The 27,994-nt window shown below is 44.9% G+C and overlaps 1 protein-coding gene across 3 annotated transcripts in view; it reads right to left on the bottom strand.

Moving 5' to 3' along the window:
- UGGT2 (UDP-glucose glycoprotein glucosyltransferase 2) overlaps window positions 1–27,994 on the bottom strand; it is a gene marked incomplete at its 5' end in the record, with an annotated part of 753,177 nt that overhangs the window by 508,637 nt on the left and 216,546 nt on the right. For all 3 annotated transcript variants that reach the window (XM_082245311.1, XM_082245312.1, XM_082245313.1), the window contains one exon: window positions 434–553. In XM_082245311.1, the coding sequence (XP_082101437.1) occupies window positions 434–553 (120 nt within the window). The remainder of the gene's footprint in view (window positions 1–433; window positions 554–27,994) is intronic.

Below are 27,994 nucleotides of genomic sequence, written 5' to 3'. Positions count from 1 at the left end.
CACCCAAGAAACCAGGCAAAGCAATCCCAGCTGCCTCAGCAACACCAGGCCTGGAGCCAACACCTCAGGAAAAAAAACTGGGTGCAACAAAGCGGGTCAAGGTAAAATTACACAATAGAACAAAAGCCTGAAGATTGTTTACATAGTTAAACCTCACATGATACAGAATACAAGAATAAGAAAATGCGCATAAATGAATGCATAACATAAACCAATAACAGCCTAATGTACTTTGAAAACTATACTGCTAATAAAAATGTATAAGCACATAGGTGAAATCTATTTTTAATTTCTGTGATAGAAATGATTATATACCATGATAGAGTTAGCAAAAGGTAGAGAGTAAAGGGAAAATGTAAAGGCATTGATGGATATTTTACAAATCCAAGAACAGATAGACATGCAGACTTTAAAATGAGCATGAGATACTCACCAGGTTAAAAAAGTTTCGCCTGATTGGGCGTATGGATCCAGGAAATGCTGGTCTTAACAATTCTTGAACACTAGAAGGCCACGATGAATACTTGTGATCTATTTCAATATCATTAATCCACTACAAAAAGAAAAACAGCCATTACTGGTACTTGGTAAATTAATTATACAAAGAAACTTCAAAGATGCATGAAATATGGAAACTAGCAGTCAAACTTGGGCAGCATATACTCTACAGTAACTGGGAACAATTGGCAAGTGATTTTAATAGATCTAAACATGCTCCCCTACTGATTGTATCAAATCATATGCAATAAGCTATATAACAGAAGTCTCCAACTCTGGGCTGTGAGCCCCAGTATGATAACATGAGGAGAGAGCTATAAAAACACAAAAAAGGTGCTTCGAATAATCTGAACAAAAATTAATATTTGTGGAATTATGTACTTGAGGAAAACTTTGCTTAGATTCCCATTTGTGTGAATGTAATGTATTCATACAAACAAGTACTTTATCTCAGCACAGAGATAGCAAAAATTTGGTTTATTGATCCTTAAATATAGGACTAAAAAATAAATATATATTTGTTCTTTTCAATATTGAAAGAGGTAAAGATTTAATGCTCAATATATTTCCTATTTACTATAGGAAGACCGCAGGTTCTAGGCAAGTGCACAAGCTTTATTAGCTTATTTCTCCTGGATCACTGTAGCTCCGCCCAACAGGTCTCATGAGTATGATGCATTATCCACAGTTTTTATATACACAGTTTCTAGTTGTTTATTTGAACTTTATCACTAACAACATCAATGTTATATGGCTACACAGTTAGGACTGCACTTGTTAATCACAGGCTATTAAGCTCGTGTGTGGACTTCATCACATTCTTTAAGACATGATTTACACTGTGTCTATCTATCCATCCATCTCGGATACAGCACAGTACTTTTTTTTTGGTAACCTAAAGTGAAACCCTTCCAACGCTAAGCTTCGACAGATACACTGATAAAAAGTTTAAGGCTGAATTGCACCCAACCACAAAAAAAAAAAAAAAAAAAAATTGTTCTGCATCTTCAATTTAAGCACTCAAGCGTGGTCTCTATACCTGTTCCAGTTGCAGCAAAAAAGCTGTAAATTACAGTCTCAGTAGAATTGGCAGACAGTGACTCAATCCAAATGACATCCTGAAGATTATTAAAAGCTTTAATTGAAAACTAGGTAAAGCAGTAGTAAACTCCGCTTTTGAACTTGTACCTACAGGCTTGCGAAAGTAGTTTTTGCCACATTTCAGGCTTCAAACATAAAGATATAAAACTGTAATTTTTTGTTAAGAATCAACAAGTGGGACACAATCATGAAGTGGAACGAAATTTATTGGATATTTCAAACTTTGTTAACAAATAAAAAACTGAAAAATTGGGCGTGCAAAATTATTCAGCCCCTTTACTTTCAGTGCAGCAAACTCTCTCCAGAAGTTCAGTGAGGATCTCTGAATGATCCAATGTTGACCTAAATGACTAATGATGATAATCAAGTACACCACCTGTGTGCAATCAAGTCTCCGTATAAATGCACCTGCACTGTGATAGTCTCAGAGGTCCGTTTAAAGCGCAGAGAGCATCATGAAGAACAAGGAACACACCAGGCAGGTCAGAGATACTGTTGTGGAGAAGTTTAAAGCCGGATTTGGATACAAAAAGATTTCCCAAGCTTTAAACATCCCAAGGAGCACTGTGCAAGCGATAATATTGAAATGTAAGGAGTATCAGACCACTGCAAATCTACGAAGACCTGGCCGTCCCTCTAAACTTTCAGCTCATACAAGGAGAAGACTGATCAGAGATGCAGCCAAGAGGCCCATGATCACTCTGGATGAACTGCAGAGATCTACAGCTGAGGCGGGAGACTCTGTCCATAGGACAACAATCAGTCGTATACTGCACAAATCTAGCCTTTATGGAAGAGTGGCAAGAAGAAAGCCATTTCTTAAAGATATCCATAAAAAGTGTAGTTTAAAGTTTGCCACAAGCCACTTGGGAGACACACCAAACATGTGGAAGAAGGTGCTCTGGTCAGATGAAACCAAAATCGAACTTTTTGGCAACAATGCAAAACGTTATGTTTGGCGTAAAAGCAACACAGCTCATCACCCTGAACACACCATCCCCACTGTCAAACATGGTGGTGGCAGCATCATGGTTTGGGCCTGCCTTTCTTCAGCAGGGACAGGGAAGATGGTTAAAATTGATGGGAAGATGGATGGAGCCAAATACAGGACCATTCTGGAAGAAAACCTGATGGAGTCTGCAAAAGACCTGAGACTGGGACGGAGATTTGTCTTCCAACAAGACAATGATCCAAAACATAAAGCAAAATCTACAATGGAATGGTTCATAAACAAACATATCCAGGTGTTAGAATGGCCGAATCAAAGTCCAGACCTGAATCCAATCGAGAATCTGTGGAAAGAACTGAAAACTTCTGTTCACTGCTCTCGATCCAACCTCACTGAGCTTGAGCTGTTTTGCAAGGAGGAATGGGCAAAAATTTCAGTCTCTCGATGTGCAAAACTGATAGAGACATACCCCAAGTGACTTACAGCTGTAATCGCAGCAAAAGGTGGCGCTACAAAGTATTAACTTATGGGGGCTAAATAATTTTGCACGCCCAATTTTTCAGTTTTTTGTTAAAAAGTTTGAAATATCCAATAAATTTCATTCCACTTCATGATTGTGTCCCACTTGTTGATGATTCTTCACAAAAAATTACAGTTTTATATCTTTATGTTTGAAGCCTGAAATGTGGCAAAAGGTCGAAAAGTTCAAGGGGGCCGAATACTTTCGCAAGGCACTGTATATGCTTCAGTTTTAATATATTGTTGTAAGTGCAATGTGTAAGGGGGGTTTGTATGGGGTAATAAAGTAATCATCGTACTACACTATTCCAGGATCACTGCTTTTATCTGCCTAAGAAGACCCAGTCTGGGGTGGTCATTGAGGTCTTGGTTGCATTCAAATGATATGATGTTACCTTTTACCCATTGATTTCTGGCGAGTGTGTTAGCATTGGGAGAGGCTGCACGTGGTGTGGTGAAGGACTATTTATACCATTTATATGATTTCCCTCACATGGTGCACTTCAGGGTCATCCCCTATTAATTGGACTTGTTTATAGAGCATTTACAGAGCATTTATGGACATATCCATTGTTTTACTATAATTTATCCCAATACTGCATATTCTATTTATTGTGTATTTCATTGTATTTATTTTTGGATTTAATATCATGGGTGTCCTTGGAATATATTTCACATTCTGATTTACCATGCATATATGATTTATCAGCGCCGCCTGGTGGTCTGGGTCCTTTGATCCTATTCACCCTTTTATTTTTATTGTCATTATTTGTTAGGTGGCAGCTCATTGCTCCAAGATTATCTTCTTACATCATTGGCGCAGGGTGGAGACTTCTTGTGATTCTCATAGGCTGTTCTTCCTTTTCTCTTTATAACATAATAATACTTGTCACCACATTAGCTTCCATCTATGAACATAGTTGATAACATATTGCAAAGCTAGTGATTTATCTTTTATTTTCACGTAAAAATACCTAAAATAGCTAAAAACATTCCCATGCATCAATAGAACGTGGTAATATAGTGATTTAGACTATTTGTTTATTGTTTTTTTTTTTTCTGTGTATTTTGCTAATCTGTTTACAAGGCATGTACCATTTATCATTACAGACTCTAGTTAATTACTTTTCAACACAACAAATGGGGAGGTAGAGAAATAAATAACAAAACATTGTTATTTCCAACAAAAACGAATTATAAACTAATGTCTATCATTTGGAGGCCCCTCTCATTTTACTAATTTATTACCACTTTTTGCCCCACTCCTGCAAATTTACTGAGGCGTGGTGGCACAGACGGGCTCAGTCACATATACATACATGATTGAGCCTCCTCTGGGTTAGGTGCGTGCAGCACGCTCCTCCGGTGACCGTTGTGTCAAGTGGATTACTGTTACTGGAAATCAGTAACTGGGTTATCATGTGATCGCTAGGACTGGTCATAGCAATCACATGATAAAAATGTAAGCAATCTGTCATGAATGGCTTAATCTTGTGATCTGTGTTTGGCCCAAGCAATCGCATAGTACCTGGCTACCTGTACCATGTGAATACCTTAGCCAATCACAGATCACAACCATAAGCAAGCTGTTCATGAATGGTTAACCCATTCAGGATTGCTAAAGCTAATGCTTATACAGTGATCCTCACTGTACAAGCATTACTAATATAAAAAAAAATAACATGCCTGATCTCTCCCCAGATTAGTATATTGTCACTATGACGACACACCTGTCATATGATGACACTGTATTGCACTGGCAACAGTATGTAAAAGAAAAAAAATGTATTTAATTTCTTCATTTTCCAAACAACTCTGACAAAAAACTACAACTTCAAAAAACTTGCCATGCTACTAAATGCTGTCAGAAAATCAGGATTGATCAATTTTCAAACAAAGTATATACCATAGTTTGTAGACGGTATAACTTTCACACAAACCAATTAATATACACTTATCGGGATTTTTTTTTACCAAAGACATGTAGCAATATACATTTTGGTCTTAATTTATTTAAAAAATATATATATATTATATAACAGAGTTGTATAAAGTACTCGAAACCTATACTTGAGTAAAAGTACAAGTGTTTGATCAAAAAGTGACTTGAGTAGAAGTGGAAGTGCTCGATCAAAAAGTGACTTGAGTAGAAGTACTAAAGTATTCAACATTTTTTGTACTTAAGTATTGCAAGTAGTTTTTCAAAAAATTTTGCTACTCAAGTACTGAAAGTAAAAGTACCAGTAGTTTTGAAAAAAAAAATGCTACTCAAGTACTGAAAGTAAAAGTACAAGTACTGTGTTATGTAGTTATTAAAGAAAGAAGTCAAAAGTTTGAACATCATATTGGTTTTTATTATTTCAAATGCAGCTTTTATTTATACATACAGTAGCTTTTATTTACGTATGCGCTGATAATACACATGTTTTGAGCTTCATGAAACCTGCCATCTACTGTTCTGGCAGTGGTAATTTTTATAATTGTAACGAGTAACTATGCAGCACAAAAAAAAAATATTGGAGTAGAAGTATTGAAATCATTGAAAAAATGTAGTGAAGTAAAAGTGGAAGTGGGAGAAAAAAATTCTACTCTAGGAAAGTACAGATACCGCTTTTCGGTACTTAAGTTCAGTAGTGAAGTAGTTCTACTTAGTTACTATACATACATATATATATATATACACAGTATATATATATATATATATATATATATATATATATATATATATATATATATATATATATATATATATATATATATATACACACACACACACATATATATACACAGTGGGTACGGAAAGTATTCAGACCCCCTTAAATTTTTCACTCTGTTATATTGCAGCCATTTGCTAAAATCATTTAAGTTCATTCTTCTTCCTCATGAATGTACACACAGCTCCCCATATTGACGGAAAAACACAGAATTGTTGACATTGTTGCACATTTATTAAAAAAGAAAAACTGAAATATCACATGGTCCTAAGTATTCAGACCCTTTGCTGTGACACTCATATTTAACTCAGGTGCTTTCCATTTCTTCTGATCATCCTTGAGATGGTTCTACACCTTCATTTGAGTCCAGCTGTGTTTGATTATACTGATTGGACTTGATTAGGAAAGCCACACACCTGTCTATATAAGACCTTCCAGATCACAATGCATGTCCGAGCAAATGAGAATCATGAGGTCAAAAGGAACTGCCTGAAGAGCTCAGAGACAGAATTGTGGCAAGGCACAGATCTGGCCAAGGTCACAAAAAGATTTCTGCTGCTTTTAAGGTTCCTAAGAGCACAGTGGCCTCCATAATCCTCAAATGGAAGACGTTTGGGACGACCAGAACCCTTCCTAGAGCTAGCCGTCCGGCCAAACTGAGCTATCGGGGGAGAAGAGCCTTGGTGAGAGAGGTAAAGAAGAACCCAAAGATCACTGTGGCTGAGCTCCAGAGATGCAGTCAGGAGATGGGAGAAAGTTGTAGAAAGTCAACCATCACTGCAGCCCTCCACCAGTCGGCGCTTTATGGCAGAGTGGCCAGACGGAAGCCTCTCCTCAGTGTAAGACATGAAAGCCCGCATGGAGTTTGCTAAAAAACACTCGAAGGACTCCAAGATGGTGAGAAATAAGATTCTCTGGTCTGATGAGACCAAAATAGAACTTTTTGGCCTTAATTCTAAGCGGTATGTGTGGAGAAAACCAGGCACTGCTCATCACCTGTCCAATACAGTCCCAACAGTGAAGCATGGTGGTGGCAGCATCATGCTGTGGGGGTGTTTTTCAGCTGCAGGGACAGGACGACTGGTTGCAATCGAGGGAAAGATGAATGCGGCCAAGTACAGGGATATCCTGGACAAAAGCCTTCTCCAGAGTGCTCTGGACCTCAGACTGGGCCGAAGGTTTACCTTCCAACAAGACAATGACCCTAAGCACACAGCTAAAATAATGAAGGAGTGGCTTCACAACAACTCAGTGACTGTTCTTGAATGGCCCAGCCAGAGCCCTGACTTAAACCGAATTGAGCATCTCTGGAGAGACCTAAAAATGGCTGTCCACCAACGTTTACCATCCAACCTGACAGAACTGGAGAGGATCTGCAAGGAGGAATGGCAGAGGATCCCCAAATCCAGGTGTGAAAGACTTGTTGCATCTTTCCCAAAAAGACTCCTGGCTGTATTAGATCAAAAGGGGGCTTCTACTAAATACTGAGCAAAGGGTCTGAATACTTAGGACCATGTGATATTTCAGTTTTTCTTTTTTAATAAATCTGCAACAATGTCAACAATTCTGTGTTTTTCTGTCAGTATGGGGTGCTATGTGTACATTCATGAGGAAGAATAATGAACTTAAATGATTTTAGCAAATGGCTGCAATATAACAAAGAGTGAAAAATATATATATATATATATATATATATATATTTTTTTTTTTTTTTTTTTTTAGATATGTTTTATATCAGAAAAGTAGTTTTTTATTTTCAAAACTTTTTTTTATGATATAAAAACACCAAAAGCAAACTATTTGTATGAAAAAAATTATATACATTTAATTTGCTGATGGAGCAATTGCTAGGTAAAGTAGCACAGTGCTGAATCGCAAAAAAAATAGTCTGGCTATGAAGGGGGTAAAACCTTCCAGAGCTCAAGTGGTTAATCTAGGCCTTTTCCTGTGAAAAGAGGAAGATGGACAACAGACAACACTCATAACATCAAATTGTGAGCAAGGTCTTTAAAAAGGTCTCTGCTGCTTTCAGTAAACATAATAATACATGTTGGGGAAGAGGGGGGGGGGGGGTTAATATTCATAGAATTATAGTTATGAGAAGGCAAATTATACAGTATGTAAGAAAAGAGTTTGTATAGGAAATGGATTTGACATCATACCACAATACTTTATAGTGATACCATAAAGTTGGCTATTGAGAGAAGATCTTGCATCTGCCTTGTCTTATCCAGTACAGAAACGGCTTATTAGAATAATGCTACTGTATCAAATAAGAGGGAAAAAGATGAACAACGTTGATGGCAAAACCTAAACTTATTCCCTCATCTCCAGTTTCTTTTAATTTAGCTCAATGTGGCTAGAGAAAACATTCCAGCTCTCTAAATTCCTCTTTCTTTCCAGAAAAACATGGATCAAAGATTACAGACACCGAGATATCAGTACAGCGATGATATAATTTGCCGCCCGTACTTCATGAGCCTGATGAGGTTAAATATGGTCAAAAGTGGGTAAAAGTTAAAGTTAGCCATTAGGTTAAATTAGTTGTAACCTTAAACATTATAAAATACTTTTTTACATAGATAACCCTATCTTACATCGGTGCTTCTTTTTAAAAAACTTGCCAGTGTTTTCTCTCTTTGAAGTGCAGGTCACATGATCGCTGTGTGTTTCCCAAGGGATTCACGGACCTACTGGTGGGTGTGTATGCTCTGGGGCATCTACATCAATGGAGGAAATGGCATTGTCAAGGCAATGAAACACAAATATACCCAGCAGCTACACAGGAGGGGAGGAGCGGCTGAAGGGTAATCCACAGCTCAAGGCAAGAAAGATGGGCTAGGGAGGGGGTGTCCCGGCTTCCTACTGACTACGGAAGGTACTCAGGAGGGACACCGGCAGGATCAACCAGGTATTATTTACTACAGGCAGCACTGAATTAAGAATCAACATTACAAAGCATATTATTATGCTTTAAAAGAGACAGTAATGTCTTTTTTTTTTTTTCTTAGATTTACAAATCACTTTAAGGGTTGGTCCCCTATAATCAGAGGTTTGCAAGTTAAGGTCCAATTAATGACAATGTTTTTTTTCATCTCTCTAACCCGACTTGGAAGTTTTCCTCACCTTCTCTCCCAGTTATGCCTGTACAAGCGATGTGGGATGCAGCTGCCACTAGAACAGACAACCATGGACAGAAATAAAAACATTTTAGTAGTTCTAACCCTTCCCAATTGTACTAAAAATCTGTTTTTGTTTTCTTTATCCTCAGAAAGATTACCAGTCACTTCCTGTCCTGACAGAAAGCGAGGTGAATGGTTTCTAATAGGGAAACGAACAACAATAAAAACCTCATCTTTCCTTGAGCTATGAAACCTAAAAAAAACCTTTTTGGCTGGAATTGTGGTTTAACTTTGAAGTTAAGATTTAGGGGATATATTTTGTCAACTTGTAGGTTTTGAGTTTGGGGATAGAGGTCATTTTTAGGGGTGTGGGTTAAGTGTTAGGGTTGGGGCAGTGTTAAAGCGGTTGTAAACCCAAAGTTAAAAAAAAAACTAAAAAAAAACCTGCAAGACAAAGGCATAATGAGCTAGTATGCATCGCGCGGGAGTGATTTTCTGGCAAGCTCCCGGCAAATAGATTGAAGGTCCCCCCGGACCTTCAGAGCGCATGCGCCGCTTGCGCGAGCGGCTGCATGCAATGTAAATATCTCCTAAACCATGCCGGTTTAGGAGATATTTTTTGTACCTACAGGTAAGCCTTATTATAGGCTTACCTGTAGGTAAAAGTGTAAAAAAGCGGGATACTACCGCTTTAAAGTGATTGTAAAGTCTCGTTTTTTTCCCCTATAAAAATAACAAACATGTTATACTTCCCTCCTCTCTTGCAGTGGATTTGCACAGTGCAGCCTGGATCCTCCTCTTCTCGGGTCCTCCTTCTGCTCTCCTGGGCCCTCCCCCCTGCTCGGTGCCCTCCACAGAAGGCAGCTGGCTGTGTCCATTCAGACATTAAGCCTGACCCAGCCCCGACCCCTAAGTCTCCTGATTGGCTAGCTGACTTTGACTGACAGCAAATGGCGTCACTGCTGTGTCTCAGCCAATCAGAAGGGAGAATCTTGGACAGCTGAGACATCGCTGGACAGAGAGGGACCTCAGGTAAGTAATAGGGGGCAGAGGGGGGATGATGCACACAGAAGGTTTTTTATCTTAATGCAAACAATGCATTAAGTTAAAAACCTTCTGACTTTACAAGTCCTTTCAAAATGTTTTTGGTCAGGGTTAAAAGTTAGGAGGTTAAGACCTCTTTTAATGTAGGACTAAACCAAAAGTAAAGAATACTTAAGTACCAATAAAAACATACCCACAATTTTCAAAGAATAACTTATGAACACTAACTGGAACAACTAATTCTGCCTATGTAAGGGAAAATCATGCTCAAATGATATACAGGGGAAATATTGTTTCAGAAGGCTGCTATAGTAAATACCTTAGAGTTTCCGAGATGAAATTATCTTCCAACTTTAAGCAATTAAGGATACAATTACACCAGGCCCTTTGTGCAATATTTATTTACTAGTAACAGCTAAGGCCACTAAAGCCTGACAGTTCTAGGGTACAGAGACAGGATCATTTATCTATATAGCCTACACGGTTTTTAAATAAGTCTGTTTAGTCTGGTAGACTTGCACCTATAAAATTACAGGCAAGTCAAAAATCCAGTTTTCCTTATTGTCCATCATGGGACACAGAGCAGCTCTATTATTCCTTACTCACAGGATGTCTTAAAAGCAATGTGCATGAGGGGAGAGGGACATGGCAACCGCAGACAGGCCAAAATAACCTATACAGCATCCTGCAAAATACTGCAACCAAAAGGCAGCTTCCTCAGCGGCTTTAACATCCACCTGGCCAATATTTGTAAAAGTGTGAACTGAAGACAAGGCTGCAGAAGGTCTGAACCATTGAAGAATAATGATGGATAGCCCAGGAGGCACCCACACTCCTGGTAGAAAGAGCCATCACCTGAACGAGGTAAAGCCTTTAAAACCATAGGTTTAAAGGGATTAGCAGACAAATCAAACATGAAAAAGTAGACTTGGAAGCTGTGTGACCCTTCTTTGGTCCTTCTAGAAGGACAAATAAAGAGTCTGTCTGATTTCAGCAGTTAACCACTTGCCAACCGCCGCAAGTACATTTACTGCGGGGGTCAGCCCCTCCTGGGCAAAGTGACGTATATATACGTCACTCGCCCGGGAGCCAATAGCGGGCGAGCGAGCGCGCGCCGCCGGAGGTGCGCTCCCGCTCGTTCCTGCACATCCCTGCGCGTGTGACCGGCGGACCCGATGTCCACCGGTCACTCGCGATCTTCCGCTGCAGAGGGAGAAAGACAGGCGGCAGATGTAAACAAAGCTGCCTGTCATTTAAGTGGGTAAAGAATATGTAAACCCAACATTTCATATTCCTGATATGTGTCTGCTGTACCCTGTACTTGTGTGAAAAAGTATCCCGTTTTCATTGTATTGCTTCCTTTGTGTAAATTCATGGTGCTCCTGCCAGTTCACCTGCTTTGCAATTAACCAATTCAGGACCAGGCATATTTCTGACACTTGATGTTTACAAGTTAAAATCAGTATTTTTTGCTAGAAAGTTACTCCGAACCCTCAAACATTATATATTTTTTTTTAGCAGAGACCCTAGAGAATAAAATGGAGATTGTTGCAATACTTTAGTCACACCGTATTTGCGCAGCGGTCCTACAAACGCAATTTTTTTGAACAACATTTTCATATGTGGGCGTGACTTGCATATGCGCTTGCTTCTACACGCAAGCTCAGAGGGACAGGTGCTTTAAATTTCTTATTTTTTTTTTTTACTTTTTATTTTTTTTTACATGGTCCCTTTAAAAAATGTTTTTTGATCACTTTTATTACTATTGCAACATCCCTTGTAAAAGAAAAAGGCAGGGCAGGCCCTCTTTAATGTGAGATTTGGAGTCAAAAAGACCTCAGATCTCACATCTACCCTTAAAAGCAAAAAAAAAAAAAAAAAACGGAATTTTTGTAAAATCTTACCTGTAAAATTCCTTTCTCTGAGCCCTCCGACAGTCGCCGCCATCTTCATATTCGTCACAATGGGGTATTAGTCCCTGCTTCGTAGGAGTAGCTAGGCAACAGAATATGTCAATATTAAAGGTTTTAACATATTCCCACCCCCAGGGGGTGGTCCCCTCAGACAATACCCTCCCATTTCCTGTATCCATTCCTCAGTTTCAGTGGAATAGCAGTAGAGAGTACATCAAACCCCAAAAGAGGGGCGGGGGCGGCGACTGTCGGAGGACTCAGAGAAAGGAATTTTACAGGTAAGATTTTACAAAAATTCAGTTTTCTCTTACGTCCTCCGACAGTCGCCGCCATCTTCATATTTGTCACAATGGGGACGTCCCAAAGCAGTGCAAACATGAGGGGTGGGAAACGCAGTCGCGCCTAAAGGCAACGCCGTCTCCACATCAGAGAAGGGAACCTCATCAAAAGAAGGAACCCAGCTGGGCAACCTGAAAAAATTTGCTCAACAGGAGCAACAACCCAGGAAAACAAATAACCCAGGGATAAGAAACAAATCCCGAACAGATAAAGGGCCCAAAAACAAAGACCCTTACGGAACTGCCGCACTAGGAACCTTGCGGCCAAAGGAAGCATCTGCCGATGCCTGAACATCTACTCTGTAGAATTTTGTGAAAGTGTGTACAGTCGACCAAGTCGCCACCCTACACACCTGGGCCACAGAAGCCCCATGACGACAGGCCCAAGACGTACTCCACGATCTGGTAGAGTGCGCCTTCACAGGCATAGGGCGAACTTTCCCCTTCAAAGCATATGCCTGTTCAATGGTCTGTCTGATCCATTTGGCGATGGTGGAACCCGACGCCGCCATGCCCTTCCGAGAACCATCCGGAAGTACAAACAAGGAATCCGTCTTGCGAAAAGACACAGTCAATTTCAGGTAAACCCTAATCGCCCGAACAACATCCAAGGAGTGTAACTGTACCACCTTCGGATGCTTAGGCTTTGCGCAGAGCGAAGGCAAGACAATGTCCTCATTGAGATGAAAATCCGAAACGCACTTCGGAAGACAAGAAGGGTTAGGTCGTAAGACCACCGTATCCAAGTGAACGACCAGGTACGGAGACTTGCAGGACAAAGCCGTCATCCGACACTCTGCGAGCCGAAGTGATCGCCACCAAAAAAGCGACCTTCTTGGACAGCATAGACAACGAGATCTCCCTGATCTGCTCAAAAGGAGCACGTAGTAACACGGACAGAACAAGGTTCAAGTCCCAAGGAGGCAAAGGATCCCTCCTAGGAGGGACCAGATGTCGTACCCCTTGAACAAAGGGGCTAACCAAGGAGTTAGATGCCACAGGACGTTGAAAAAGAACGGCCAGCGCAGACACCTGACCCTTGATCGTAGCCAGCACCAAGCGCTGGTCGACACCCGTCTAAAGGAAGGACAACACTCTAGACACTGAGTAGGTGCGAGGTGAGACCCTCCTGGACTCACACCAGGCAAAATACGCCTTCCAAGCACGGTAATAGACCTTCCCCGAGGAAGATTTCCTCGCATTGATCAAAGTGTGAACGACCTCAGGAGAGAGACCTCTATCCTTCAGGATTTCCGTTTCAACAGCCAGGCCGTCAAAGCCAGCGACTGTAAAGCAGGATGGAATATCGGCCCTTGAGACAGAAGATCTACCCGAAGAGGCAGATGCCATGGAGCGTCGATCGCCAGATTCACGAGATCTGCGTACCAGGACCGGCAAGGCCAGTCCGGTGCCACAAGAATCACCGTGTTTTGTTCCGAGTGCAACCTGCGAAGGAACCTGGACAGTAATTGAATCGGTGGAAACGCATACATCAGCCGATACTGATGCCACGGGACTACCAACGCGTCTGACGCGTCTGCCCGAGGATCGCGCGTTCTTGCCACGAACCTTCTTCAAACGAGACGCGAACCAGTCGACCTCCGGAAGACCCCACTTCGCGCACAACATCTGGAAGACATCCGGGTGGAGGGACCATTCCCCCTGGTCCAGGGTCTGGCGGCTCAGATAATCCGCCTGCCAGTTCTCCACCCCCGGAATGTGAACCGCCGATCTCGCCGGGACGTGTGTCTCGGCCCAAGACAGAATGTCGGCCACTTCTCGAGCCGCTCGGGCACTCCTGGTGCCCCCTTGGCGATTGATGTAAGCCACCGCCGTGGCATTGTCCGTCCGCACCCGAACCAGGCAGCCCTGCAGCCTGTCCGTCCAACGACGGAGGCAGAGATTTATCGCTCGCAATACTAGAATATTGATCGGAAGGGAGGATTCCTCCTCCGACCAAGTTCCCTGGGCGGACAGAACGCCCAGAACACCACCCCAGCCCGACAGGCTGGCATCCGTGGTGATCACCGTCCACGAAAGAGGACGAAAAGACTTGCCCCCCGACACCGACGGGGACTGGAGCCACCACAGAAGATCCCATCTGGTGCGATGACTCAAGGAAATCCGGAGTTCCAGAGACTGTGTTCGCCCGTCCCACCTGGACAGGATCTCCGCCTGGAGCCCCCTCGTGTGAAACTGGGCGAAGGGAATTGCCTCGAAAGCCGAGACCATCAATCCCAGACACCGCATGCACGCCCGGAAGGACGAGCACGGAGCGTCCCTGAGGGACCTGACTTCTTCCTGAAGAGTCCCGAGTTTGTCGTCCGGTAGGAAGACCTTCGCCTGGACTGAGTCCAGGACCATTCTCAGGTAGGGAAGACGAACCGACGGACACAGCGTCGACTTTGGAACATTTATCGTCCACCCAAACTCCTGTAGAGTTTGCATTGTGACGGACAGGGCCTCCACCAGACCCTGGTTGGTCGCAGACCGAACCAGAAAGTCGTCCAGATACCCCAGGACAGAGATGCCCTGGGCTCTCAACAAAGCCAGAACCGGTGCAAGCACCTTGGTGAACACCCGTGGGGCAGAGGCGAGACCAAAAGGCAACGCCACGAATTGGTAGTGATCCTCCGCAATGGCGAATCGAAGGTACCTCTGGTGACCCTCGTACGCATCCTTCAAGTCGATGGAGGCCATGAACTCCCCTGGAACCAGGGCAGCCACCACCGACCGCAGTGAATCCATGCGGAACTTGCGAACCCGCACAAAGCGGTTCAGGGCCTTCAAGTCCAGGATCGGACGAACTTTGCCCTCCTTTCTGGGCACAGTGAACAGATTGGAATAGAACCCCCGAAATCTGTCCCGGTGAGGTACCGGAAGCACCACTCCCTGAGCCCGCAGGTCCCGCACCGCCAGGTGCAGAGCCCGCAAAGGATCCGGAGACAGTTGAAGATTTGAGGGAAAAAATCTGCTCTCCGGCCGAGGGAGAAACTCGATCTTGTAGCCAGACCGAATGATTTCCTGAACCCACCTGTCCCGAACCCGGGCCAGCCAGGGCTGAAGAAAACCGAGCAAGCGACCCCCCACCCCAGAACTGGGTGAGGGCGCCCCTTCAGGCCGCATTGTTACGCGCAGCTTGTCCGGACTGCCCGGACTTCTGCTTACCTGACTTCTTATGGGAGCCTTGACCCTTGAAGGGCTTGTGGAAGTGGGGCAGGAGCGTGCTCTTGCCACCTGTGACCCCCTTTATCAGAGTATCCAAAGAGTCACCAAAAAGGCGAGACCCATCATAAGGCAGATTGGCCAAGGTTTTGTGCGAAGATTGGTCCACAGACCAACACTTCAACCAAACCAAGCGGCGAGACAACACCGCCACACTGCGCACACGTGCAGCCAGCGGTACCATATCCAGGTCCGCATCACACAGATACATGACACCCTGATGGATTTGATCCACCATATCCAAAGTCGCCGGGGAGGCAGATTCAGCCACCAGAACGCGCCTAAGCACCTGCGTCCAATTCGCGACAGCCTGGGCTGTCATAAGTGAAGCAAATAAAGCTTTCAGCATAGACCCGGTAACAGAGTAAGTATGGCGGGCAAGAGACTCCAGTCTCCTGTCCGTGGCATCCCGGAACACCGGGGCGTCCTCTGAGGGAACCGCAGTGGACTTATTCAAAACCGCCACCGCGTGATCAACCGGAGGTGGCACACACCAACGTTTATCAGTAGCGGGTGTGAAGGGAGAACGCAGCCTGAACCTACTTGGTACAGCAAAAGGCTTGCGTATATTGCGCCATTGCTCCTTAACAGCACGCTGAAAATCATCCGTGCAGGGGAAAACCTGCGATGACTTGCGCCTTTTTTGTGTCCCATAAGCCGCCAGAGCAGCAGGAGGACATGGTTCATCTTGTAAATGCAGCGTTTGCTTGATAGAAGCAATCAATTCATCCATGAGTGCAAGCTCTTCAGGCGAGCCAGGGGGAGAATTATCCACCCCTTCTACCTCAGCCTCCACCTCGGACCCCACAAGATCCAGGGAGGAACGGGACCCCGATAAGGAGACCCCAGCCATAGCAGCCCCATCACCATCATCCTCTGAATCAGAGGAAATTAAAACTCTGGGCCATTTTGTGGATTGAGCAGCCACCAGCATTTGCACCTGAGCAGCAAGATTAGCCACAACCGCAGCCAAATCCCCCCTGGGGGGGAAACAGCAGTCCCTCATGAACCCACCAAAGTGGTAGGATATTTGCTTTCCTGAGAATCCATTGCCCCCAGACCAGACCGGAAAATAAAGGGTTAACAGCCCCTACAACAAGCGCGGCGAGCGCTGCCCACCGCACACTAGCACAATCGAGACCCCCACAGGGATAAAGGCTAAACTTAGGCCAAGGACACAGGGATAGAGAGGATAAAACCTGTAAAGACCACTGCTGCTGCTCCGATCGGTGCGCCCAGGGAAAAGGATGTGATGTAATACAGGGCGCTTCTGTGCAAGCCTATGGAAGGCTACAAGAAAATGGCCGCCAGCAGTGTTACCATGCGGCCGGAGCGAGCGCTGACAAAATGGCGTCGTTTGGCGCCGAAAACTCCGCTCCCTCACCTCAGTGAAATGCACAGTAAACATGGCGGACCGCCGCAGCGGTCTCAGTAATGTGCCCCAACACGATTCATGCATGTTTTACAGCACACAGTCTGACACACAAGCCCAGTCTGACACAGAAGTGCAGCACAGCCCCCCTCCTTGCAGCCCACAGCAAGCACCAGAGAGATAGGGAACATTTACAGTGTGACAGAGGCAGGGTAACACAGTCCCAGACTGACACCCCCCAGACAGACAGGTCCCCACATAGATTTACACTTACCTCATAGGTGGCGTGGGGAACCCGCACAGGCGAACAAGCCGCTGTACATGAGACAGGGAGAGTCGCATCCAGGACGCAGCAAGGTGGGTTAAGAAACCGCACAGCGTCCAGTGAGGTAGCCACCTCACCACAGCATCCCTGCACCGAACAGGGATGGGTCGTTCAGAACGCCAGGAGCGGTACCTGACTGAACGCTCGATGGCGGGCTGAGAAGCCACTGACCCACAACCTGCGACCAGGGGGGTCAGCCCGAGACGCAGCCCGCATGATCCTCTTCATCAGAAGAACTAAACTGATGCTGGTAAAAATAACAGCTAAGTAAAGAAAGAGAAAAAAACTCAAAATCAAAAAAGAAGAGAAAGGCTGAGACAAAAGCCCCAGCATAGAGACATGCAGCCACTCCTGACAAGCTAGACATTGAAACTGAGGAATGGATACAGGAAATGGGAGGGTATTGTCTGAGGGGACCACCCCCTGGGGGTGGAAATATGTTAAAACCTTTAATATTGACATATTCTGTTGCCTAGCTACTCCTACGAAGCAGGGACTAATACCCCATTGTGACGAATATGAAGATGGCGGCGACTGTCGGAGGACGTAAGAGAAAAGTAATTTTTTTTCAGCATGAAAAAAATGGGCCCTTTAAGGCCCGTGGGAGGAAGCGACGTATGACGTCGCTCCGGTTCTCCAAGGCCATAGAGTCGAGTGGGGACCATCTTGTCCTCACTCTACTTCCTACCTGGGACATGAATGGACCAGATCGGTTTCCCGAATACCGACAGCTCCGGGAAGAAGGAAAGACAAGTGGGAAGCAGCGGGAGGGGGGGCACCTCCGCCGCTAGGGCCACTTATGCGAAAGAGAACCGCCCACCCGGTAGGAAAATTCCAGGGTTATGGCAGCTATCTGCTGCCATTACACCGGTATTTAATGTCAAAGTACCGACGCAAAACTGTGGCGCGCGGCCAGGAAGCGATTAAAAATGGATCACACCAAGTAGGAGAATATACCGTGGTCAGTTCTGGGAACTGAGCCTGCTCTCCTCCGATGTTAAGACTTGTGCTGACACAACTCCCCTGCACAGCCTCCTCCAGCTCTTATGTAGCCGAGAACAGAGGGACTGTGATCACTTATAAAAAAGGGGGAAACAAAAAAGGTATATAGGTTTTTTTTTTTTATACCTATACAGAAATGTTTTCTCTTTTTTATTTAAACTGAATGGGTTGTTTTACAAGGTAAGATATTATATGCACTTTAATTTCAGATGTATCCGGACAGCCCGAACCAAATACAAAAAGAGCGTAGGGCCTTATCTCCCAGCGACTAAAACCTGGGGGGAAAACCGTCACACAATTGTAAAAAAAAAAACTGGATTTTTGTAAGAACTTACCGTAAAATCCTTTTCTCTTAAGTCCATTGTCAGACGCAGCTCTTATGCTTCTAAACCATTGGGTTTTGCGCCATTTACAGGAGTAGTACTAGATAGTGAAAAAAATTCACTGACACACCTACAGGGGGCTGTCCCTTCCAGCATTACCCCCACACATAACCCCTACACAAACTCTGCCACAAGCCAGTTTCGTAGCAAGTAGTGAAAAAAGACACAAACCATCCCCATAACAGAGGGGCGGGTGCTGCGTCTGTCAATGGACTTCAGAGAAAACTATTTTATGGTAAGTTCTTACAAAAATCCAGTTCTCTATTGTCCATTGACAGACACAGCTCTTATGCTTCTTAACCATTGGGACGTCCCAAAGCAGTGTAGGCATTAGGGGTGGGAAGAATGCAACCAAAAAACAGTTAACGTATTTCCAAAAAGGCTAAAACGTAGCCAACTGGGTAAGAGGCTCAACCAGGAACAACAGGAGCTTACCCAAAACAAAAAAAATTAACCCCTGAAAGAGAAAACAAGTCTCTTTAAAACAGCAACCCGCAAAACCTTGCAGCCAAAGGAGGCATCCAAGGATGCCAATAAATCTACCTTGTAGAATTTTGTAAACGTATGCACGGACAACCAGGTTGCCGCCTTACATACTTGAGTAACAGAGGCCTGATGGAGAAAAGCCCAAGAGACACTCAGCGCCCTAGTAGAATGCGCTTTTAGAGGGAAAGGAGGAACCTGAACCTTCAATGAATAAGCCTGAACGACCGTCTGCCTAATCCATCAGGATATAGTCGCAGCAGACACAGCCAAACCCTTACGAGATCCCTCAGTAAGTAAAAAAATAATCTGATTTCCGAAAGGACCCCGTGACCGACAGGTAAACCCTGATTGCCCGAACCACATCCAGAGAATGAAATTTCCTTGGGATGCTTCGGCTGAGGACAGAGTGAAGGCAAAACAATGTCTTCATTTAAATGGAAATCAGACACCACCTTAGGAAGAAAAGACGGATTAGGTCGGAGAACCACCATCTCTGTGAACGATCCATATAGGGCGAAAGACAGGAAGCGCCGCCAACTTAGACACTCTGCGGGCAGAAGTAATAGCTATCAAAAAGGCAACCTTCCGAGACCACAAAAGCAGATAAATGTCTCTAATTCTCAAAAGGAGGCTTTTGAAGAACAGACAAAAACCAAATTCAGATCCCACGGAGGCAATAGGGATCTTCTCGGAAGAGCCAGATGATGCACCCCTTGAATAAAGTTGAGAATTAAGGTATTAACAGCCAATGGACGTTGGAAAAATATTGCCAACGTCGACATCTGGCCCTTTATCGTTCCCTACGGCCAACTGTTGCTCGACTCCTTTCTGCAAGAAGGCCAAGACCCTCGCAACCGAAAACAAGGGAGGGTGCAAAGATTGCTATTCACACCATGAAATTTACGATTACCACATACGATGATAAATCTTACCTGAAGTCGCTTTTCAAGCCCTCAACAGGGTAGGAATCACACACTCAGAGAGACCTCTGTCTCTCAGCCATGCCGTTAAAGCCAGCGATCGTAAAGCAGGATGGAAGACAGGCCCCTGGGGACAGCAGGTCCTCCCTTAGAGGCAGCGGCCAGGGAGGCTCGACGACCAACTTCACAAGGTCTGCGTACCAAGACTGACGAGGCCAGTCTGGGTCCACCAGAATCACTGGAAGGTTTTCCACCGCCAGCCTACAGAGAAACCTCAACAGCTGTATCGGAGGAAAGGCATAAATCAGCCGATACAGGTTCCACTGAGCCACCAATGCGTCTGCGGCGTCAGCCAGAGGGTCCTGAGCCCTGGCCACGAAACTTTGCACCTTCTTGTTGAGACGAGACGCAAAACAGGTCGACCTCCGGAGTGCCCCAACGGACACACAGGAGACGAAATACCTCCGGATGAAGGGACCATTCCCCTTGATTCAGAACCTGACGACTCAGGTAATCCGCCTGCCAATTCTCCAATTTCTGGAATGTGAACTGCGGAGAGAGCCGGAACATGTTCCTCAGCCCATGTCAAAATCTGGGCCACCTCCTGGGCCGCCTGGGCACTCTTGGTGCCCCCTTGATGATTGATGTAGGCCCCAGCCGTGGCATTGTCCAATTGGATCCCAACGGGGGATCCCCGTAGCCTATTCGTTCAGTAGAGCAGGCAAAGTCTGATCGCTCTGAGTTCAAGAACATTGATCAGTAAGGAAGACTCCTCTGTAAACCAGAGTCCCTGGGCACAGAGATTGTCCAGCACACCACCCCAGCCCGACAGGGTGGCATCCGTGGTGACCACCTTCCATGACAGCAGTAGAAAGGACTTGCCCTGACTGGGGGGGGGGGGGGCGACAGAAGCCACCAAGAGAGCGTTGATCTCATGAGGCAGCTCAAACATACTGTGTAAGGACCATGGATCCTTTTTCCACTTGACAAGAATTTCTTTCTGCAGAGGCCTGGAATGAAACTAATTGAATGGGACCGCCTCGAAAGTAGACACCATCAGACCCAAGGCTCTCATGCATGTCCATATAGAGGAGAGATCGTTGTCCCTCAGCGACCGGTGCTCTCCCTGCAACTTCTGAAGTTTGTCCCCGGGATGAAAGACCCTCGCCAAGGAGGAGTCCACAGTCAGTCCCAGGTAATCCAGATGCACCAACAGGGTCAGTGCAGATATCTTGAAGTTGGTGGTCCCCCCGAACTCCTCAAGGGTCTGAACCGTGAATTCCAGGTCGCCCAGCAAGGCTGGTTGAGAGTGCGCTCTCAGCAGAAGATTGTCCAGTTATCCCAGGATTGTGATCCCTCATTTGCGCAGCAACGCCAACATCGGGGCCAAAACCTTGGTGAAGACTCTGGGAGCGGAGGCGAGATCAAAGGGTCACACCACAAATTGAAAGTGCTCCTCCGCCACTGCAAAACGGAGATACCTCTGATGTCCCTCGTATATAGGGATGTGTAGGTATGCATCTTTGATGTAGATGGAGGTTAGAAAATCCCCCTGATTTAAAGGATGCTACCACAGATGGAATGGATTCCATCCGAAACTTCTGCACCCGCACAAAGCGGTTCAGAGACTTGAGGTCCAATATTTCACATACCTTGCCCTCTTTTCTGGGCACCGTGAACAGGTTTGAATAGAAACCTCAAAATCGTTCCTGCGGAGGAACCGGCGCAATCACTCCTTGTGCTAAGAGGTCCTGCACTGCCTCCCAGAGATCCCGCAAGCGATCCAGAGACAGACGAAGATGTGAAGGAAAGAATCTGTCTGCTGGATGAGACTGAAATTAGAACTTGTACCCTGAACGAATCAGTTTGTGGACCCATCTGTCCTGAATCACGGATGTCCAGGGTCCCAGAAAGCAACGCAGATGTTCCCCCACCCCAGAAATGGGTGAAAGTGCCCCTTCATGCAGGAGGAGGACTTGTCTGCCGAACCGGACTGGCTAGTCTTGGGCTTACCCGATAAAGCCTTTTTGCTCCCTCCAGAGGCCCTGAACGGTTTAACTTTTTCTTGTGCCCTGAGGCACGAAAAAAACGCCTATGGGCCGAGAAAGAGGGCCCCCTACCATGGGGCGCCTTGCCTTTGGAGGATTGGGGGAGAATAGTACTCTAACCCCCCCTCGTTAACCCTTTAATCAACTTATCCAAGGAGTCTCCAAACAGACATTCACCTAGAAAAGAGAGATCAAGGCCTTCTTCGAAGCCTGGTCCGCCGACCAGCTTTTCAGCCACACCATGCGGCGTATGGCAATCCCTACCGTTGACACTCTGGCAACCAAGGCCACACAGGAACACTAGGGCCTGGGCCATCTGGTTCGTGAGCTCAATCAAGGTCGCAGGAACCATCTCAGTGGTCAAGTTACCCCAAAGAACCTTAACCTATTCCGTTACCGTCTGTGAAACCAGAACAGACACAAATATCGGTTTTAGTACCAACCCCACCAACACATGTAAGTGGAGGGAAAGGGATTCCACCCGTCTGTCCACCCAGTTCATAAGCGCCGGGGAATCTTCCACGGGTACCACAGTAGATTTGTTTAATCTGGAAACCGGGTGATCCACCATAGGTGGCACTGTCCCCCAGTTCGAGACTGAGTCAGCAAAGGGATTACGGCGTTTAAAGCGCACCGCCACCACTAGCACATGCTTAATGAGCCGCCATTTCTCATTCACAATATCATGAAAATCCTCGGGACAAGTTAACACCAGGAGCCATGACGGCTGAGTTTGAATAAACACCTTGTCATGGTGAAGTACCAGAAATGGTTCCCTGCAAAAAAAAGGGCTGCCATTGCAGATATCGTTCATGCTGAAATAGTAGCAACCAAGAACACAACCTTCTGTGACAAAAGGACAGTTCCGAATCAGCTTAAATGGCGGTTTCTGTAAAACCAAAAGAACCAAACTGAGACCCCACGGAGTCAAAGGTGATCTAACTCGAGGAACAATATGCATGACACCCTGAACAAAGGCATTCACTAATGTCAAGGCAGAAACTCACCCACCGTTTGTACTCAAGGCAAGAGATATCAAATGTTCACTGGAGAAAAGCAAAAATACAGCCCACAGCATACTTGCAAAGGAAAAAAAAACCCATAGGCTCACAGCAAGCCACATAGGAGTTCCATGTCCTGGCTCTCAACAGTGTGGGGATGACAGCCTTAGACATTCCCTTACTTTTCATTACAATGGAAGATTGGACCTTGTACCAGGAGGACTGGGCCGATTGGAAGCATCCAGGGCTCATCCACTGACATATTCAAAATGTCAGAGTACCAAGTTCTACTGGGCCAGGCTGGTGCGATCACAATCACCGTTGTTCCCTCCACCCGAATCCTGCGAAGCAGACATGGAAGGAACTGTAATGGTGGGAAGGGATGTATCAGAAAGAACTGGTCCCACAACATCACCAGATCATCTATCGCAAAGTCTAAAGATCCCTGGTCCTGGCAATGAACCTATACAGTTTTGAATTAAACCTGGATGTCAACAAAACCACATACAGGGCGTGCCCTACTGCTGACAGTGCCTTAAATACCTCTGGGTGGAGAGCCCACTCTCCGGCAACAACTGGGAAGGAACGGAGGAAGTCTGACAATTTTTAATCTTGGAATGTGAACTGTAGTCAGGGAACTGAGTGGGAACATTGATCTCTGCCAACAACAAGATAAAGTCCACCTCCTTCTGGGCTGCTCATCTCCTGGTGCCCCCTGATGATTTGTGTGTCAGGGCCATGGCATTGTGCAATTGAAACTTTACCAGGAGACCCTGCAGCTTTGACCACAGGAGAACCAGACGGACTGCCTGTAGTTCTAGAACATTGACAGGCAGAGACCTCTCCTGCAGAAACCAAGTACCCTGCACCAAAAAGCATCCAGACCAAAGAGTCCAGGGATGCAAGGTCGTTGGAGAATCCAATGTCTTTGTCCCCCTGTCCTATGCCTGCAGAACATTGCCCTGTAGAGGTCTATCATAGAACTGAGCAAAAGTAACTGCCTCGAACGAGGCCACCATCTTCCCCAAAAATTCTCATGTAAAGACATGTGGGGGGTAACTCAGAGTTCTGAGAGAAGACACCCAATTCCTCAATGCGAGGCACTTCTCTGGAGAAGGAAACATCTTCACCTGATCCATATCTAGGAGCAGACCCACAATTCTAATCTCTGGGCTGGAACCAATACCAATTTCTGGGGAATGATGACCTAACCAAACCTCTACGGAGTACATATCGTGAGAGATAAGTTGTGTTCCAGATAATGCATCGATTGCTCCCTGAGAAGCAGATTATCCAGGTAATCCAGAATAGGCACCCAAGTCCCTTGATAATGATGGTCCTCCACTGCAATAGGAACTTCTGGTGAGGAGGAAAGACTGGGACATGTAGGTAAACATGCCTTATGTCCACTAACTCCAGGAAATCCCCTAGGTGAATTAAAGCCATCACCGTATGTACTGATTCCATTTCAAACCTTTGAACCTGGAGAAACCTGTTGAGATACAAGACGGGACAAACATCACTATTTAGCTTCAGAATTGTATAGATTAGAAACCGCAAAAACTTTCATCCTCAAACTGGAACGATCGCTCCCTGACATTGAAGATGACTGAGAGCCTGCAAAGATGATCTTTTTTGCTGTAGTTTTGCTAACATCAACAGTATTTAAACTATTGTAAAGAATGAGAAGGCACCTCATCCAAGAATCCATTAAAAATATCATCATTAGTAGTAAACAAAATAGATTTAAGAAAGAACATTCTTGCCATATCAACCTGCTAACATTCTGTAAGGACATGAGCTGTAATTTGGATACAGAAATGCCTGTGGACGTAGTGCAGGGGTCTTCAAACTATGGCCCTCAAGTTGTTCGGGAACTACAATTCCCATCATGCCTAGGGATGCACCGAGATTAAAATTGTGGACCGAAACAGAAACCGAAAATTCCCCCCCAAAACTTGTGAGATTAACATTCCTGCACGCCGGCTCCTCCATGTCAGAGAGAGAGAGAGAGAGAGAGAGAGAGAGAGAGAGAGAGAGAGAGAGAATAGTTGGTAATTTAGATGTGGCACATTGATATCCAGAAAAAACAAGCAACCAGTGACTCAACAGAACATGCTGGGACTCCTGGTAGTCCTGCAGCCATGGGAAACTGATGTTGAAGGCTGTACTGTCCCTATAATCACATTATCCCTGATATTAAAGTAATTTACCAGGAAATCATACAATGTGGCTAATTACACCAATGAGGAGGGAGAGGGAGAGAGAGACTACCTTCCGCAGCACAGCCTTCCACAGCACAGAGCACATGAAGGGAGGAGGTGGGTGGAGCCATTCTGCAACAAAGCGGAGATACCCGCCTGACAGGGAAGTGATGGCTGCGCCCCCCTTCTGCGGCCATTAATGGCCATTCATTTTCAGGCATTGTTGACCCATTTTTGGCCGAAAATGGGATAGGCCCATTTTAGGCCAAACATTTAGGTTGCTCTGTGAATGTCAGAGTTTTACAATGCCTTATGGGACATGTAGTTGCCAAACAGTTGGAAGGCTGTAGTTTGGAGATCTCTGGTCTAGAGTTTTGAGCGGAGTGATCAATACTGTTTAACTTATTCATAAATTGATGAAAAATGTTGGAATAAGTAGTTCAATCTCACTGTTTGCTGATGGTACAAAGCTAAGCAGGGCAATAACTTCATAACTGGATATAGCAACTTTACAAGACGACCTCAATAAAACAGAAGGGGTGGGCAGCTATATGGCAGATGAGGTTTAATATAATAAAATGTAAGTAATTAATTTGGGATCTAAAAATATTAATGCAAAATTACTCACTAGGAGGAGAACCTCTAGATGAAATTGAGGATGGAAAAGGATCTGGGGTGTGACGAACCCAACCAGGACAGGGGCTTTTGGAGGAGACTAGGGGCAAGCCTCCTACCCACTCATTATGGCCGATGGAGAGAGCAGATCATTCTCGAATGATGGACAACAACCTAATAGACGATGAGAGCAAGACTTGGATTACTTCTTTGAATAAGGACAATAAAGCTACCCTTCTGGAGTGGATGGAAAGGTGTAATAATATTCTTGTACAGAGTAATAGGGGGAATATGGTGGCCCTTCTGCAGACTGGGTTGGAGAGGCTTACATGGGACGGAAATATTTATCAACCATAAGATCTATGAAGGTAAATTGATTCCACTGTATCAGACTTCTGGGAAATTGTTTGTCTTCTAAAGACTTGTCTAGTGGACAGTATACACAAGTTTGGGACTCTCCCATTGTTAATTGGGTTGCCTATTGTTTCGGTATGTCTTCTCATCTCTGTGTGTATACTTACGATAATGTGTAATGTACTTTGTTGCCGGATAGTCTGGTCTGATTAATCAAGGCTAGCTGTTTAATTAGTTATTTTTGTACAGTATATGTTGGCTGTTCTTTAGCTATGTTAATTATTTTCCTGTTTACAGTTTGCAATGTCATGCCAATATCCTTAAGAGGGGTAATGTCCTTCTGTTCGGTATAAAGTATATGTCTGAATTTCAATAACCAGTCTTTCCTTTGGAGTTTACCTCAACATCTTGTCTGTGTATGATGAATAGGGTAACAGGACTGATACTAGTGCTTAGTCTACTGTAACGGTGTCAAGGGCAGGAGGCACTGTTTGGTGGAAGGAAGCACCTAATTGGAGTGTCAATTGGTTCAGTCACATGGGGATCCTAATAAATCCCAGAATTAGCAACAGCATGCAATGCCAAGCTGCAGCAAGAAAAGCTAGCAGACCATTAGCATGGATTAAAATGGGTATTTACTACCTCTTGGGCTAACCAACTTCTGATGCTTCTTTATTGATTTATGCACACCATAGCTGTAGTGTTATCCACTTGAACCATTACAAGGAAGCCCTGCAGCTACACTGATCAAAATAACAGAGCAAGGTAAATTACCCTCATTTGCAGATTGTTGGTGGGCAACGACCTCTTTTTTGCAGTTAACAAATCCTCTGGGCCAAGAAATCGTCCAGAACACCACCCCAACCCAGCAGGATGGCGTCTGTCATCAGCACTCTACAAAATTCTGGAGAGAGAAAATGATTTTCCAATCTCAAGCATCTGTGGGGAGATCCATCAGTCCAGACAGTCTCTTACAGGGGAGTAACGACATTGGGGAATCCGACGACTGTGTACCCCTGTCCCAGACTGCAAACCATGACAGACCAATTGGTTTTCAAAATTGAAGCAGATTGCGTTGTCATTATTTGGGAAAGTGCTGTACCTAGTACATAGTTAGTCTGGTTGAAAAAATACACAAGTCCATCCAGTTTACCAATAAAATGGAACAAAAAAATATATATAATCCAATAAATACAATCCTATATCGAACGTTGATCCAGAGGAAGGCAAAAAACCCCAATAAAGCATGATTCAATTTGCTCCAGCAGGGGACACAATTCCTTCCTGATCCCCCAAGAGGAAATCGGATGTTCCCTGGATCAACTTTACCTATAAATATTTGTATACACAACCATTGGCCTGTGGCTTAAAAAGGTGGAGGAGATAAACAGGATGGAGGACCTTGTCCTCTCTGCCAATCACCCCCACGATCACTATACCAAGACCTGGGCACCGGTGAAAAAGGTTTATCCTCTCTGATGAAGGGTGTTCCTTTCTCAACAGGGATACCTGAGAGTAAGAGCCAATTCCGACCTCAGGTATCTGGGGTATCGGAGACTATTGATGGAGAGAATGGCTGATAACGGTAAACCCCCCCCCCCCCTTGTGTCTCTGTCTCAATCGCCCCCTCCCTTGTGCTTCCATATCCCCCCCCCCCCCCCCAAGCTCTCTCATTTGTACCTCTATTTTCCCCCTTCCTCTTCCCTTTCTATTTTCTTGCCTTTTTCCCTTCTTTTCTATCTGCATTGCCTTTTTCTTGGGCTGTTTATAAACACAAACTGGGTTGGATAATTCCGGGTATTCTTTAGACCTGTTAGTCCCGTCTCTTTAGAGAAATGTTGTAATATCTTATCACTGTGTT

Source organism: Pelophylax lessonae, assembly GCF_965119305.1.
Source record: "Pelophylax lessonae genome assembly, chromosome: 2".
NCBI classification, from domain to species: Eukaryota; Metazoa; Chordata; class Amphibia; order Anura; family Ranidae; genus Pelophylax; species Pelophylax lessonae.
Note: the sequence above shows the minus strand (reverse complement) of the source record. Positions and strands in the feature narration are given on the sequence as shown.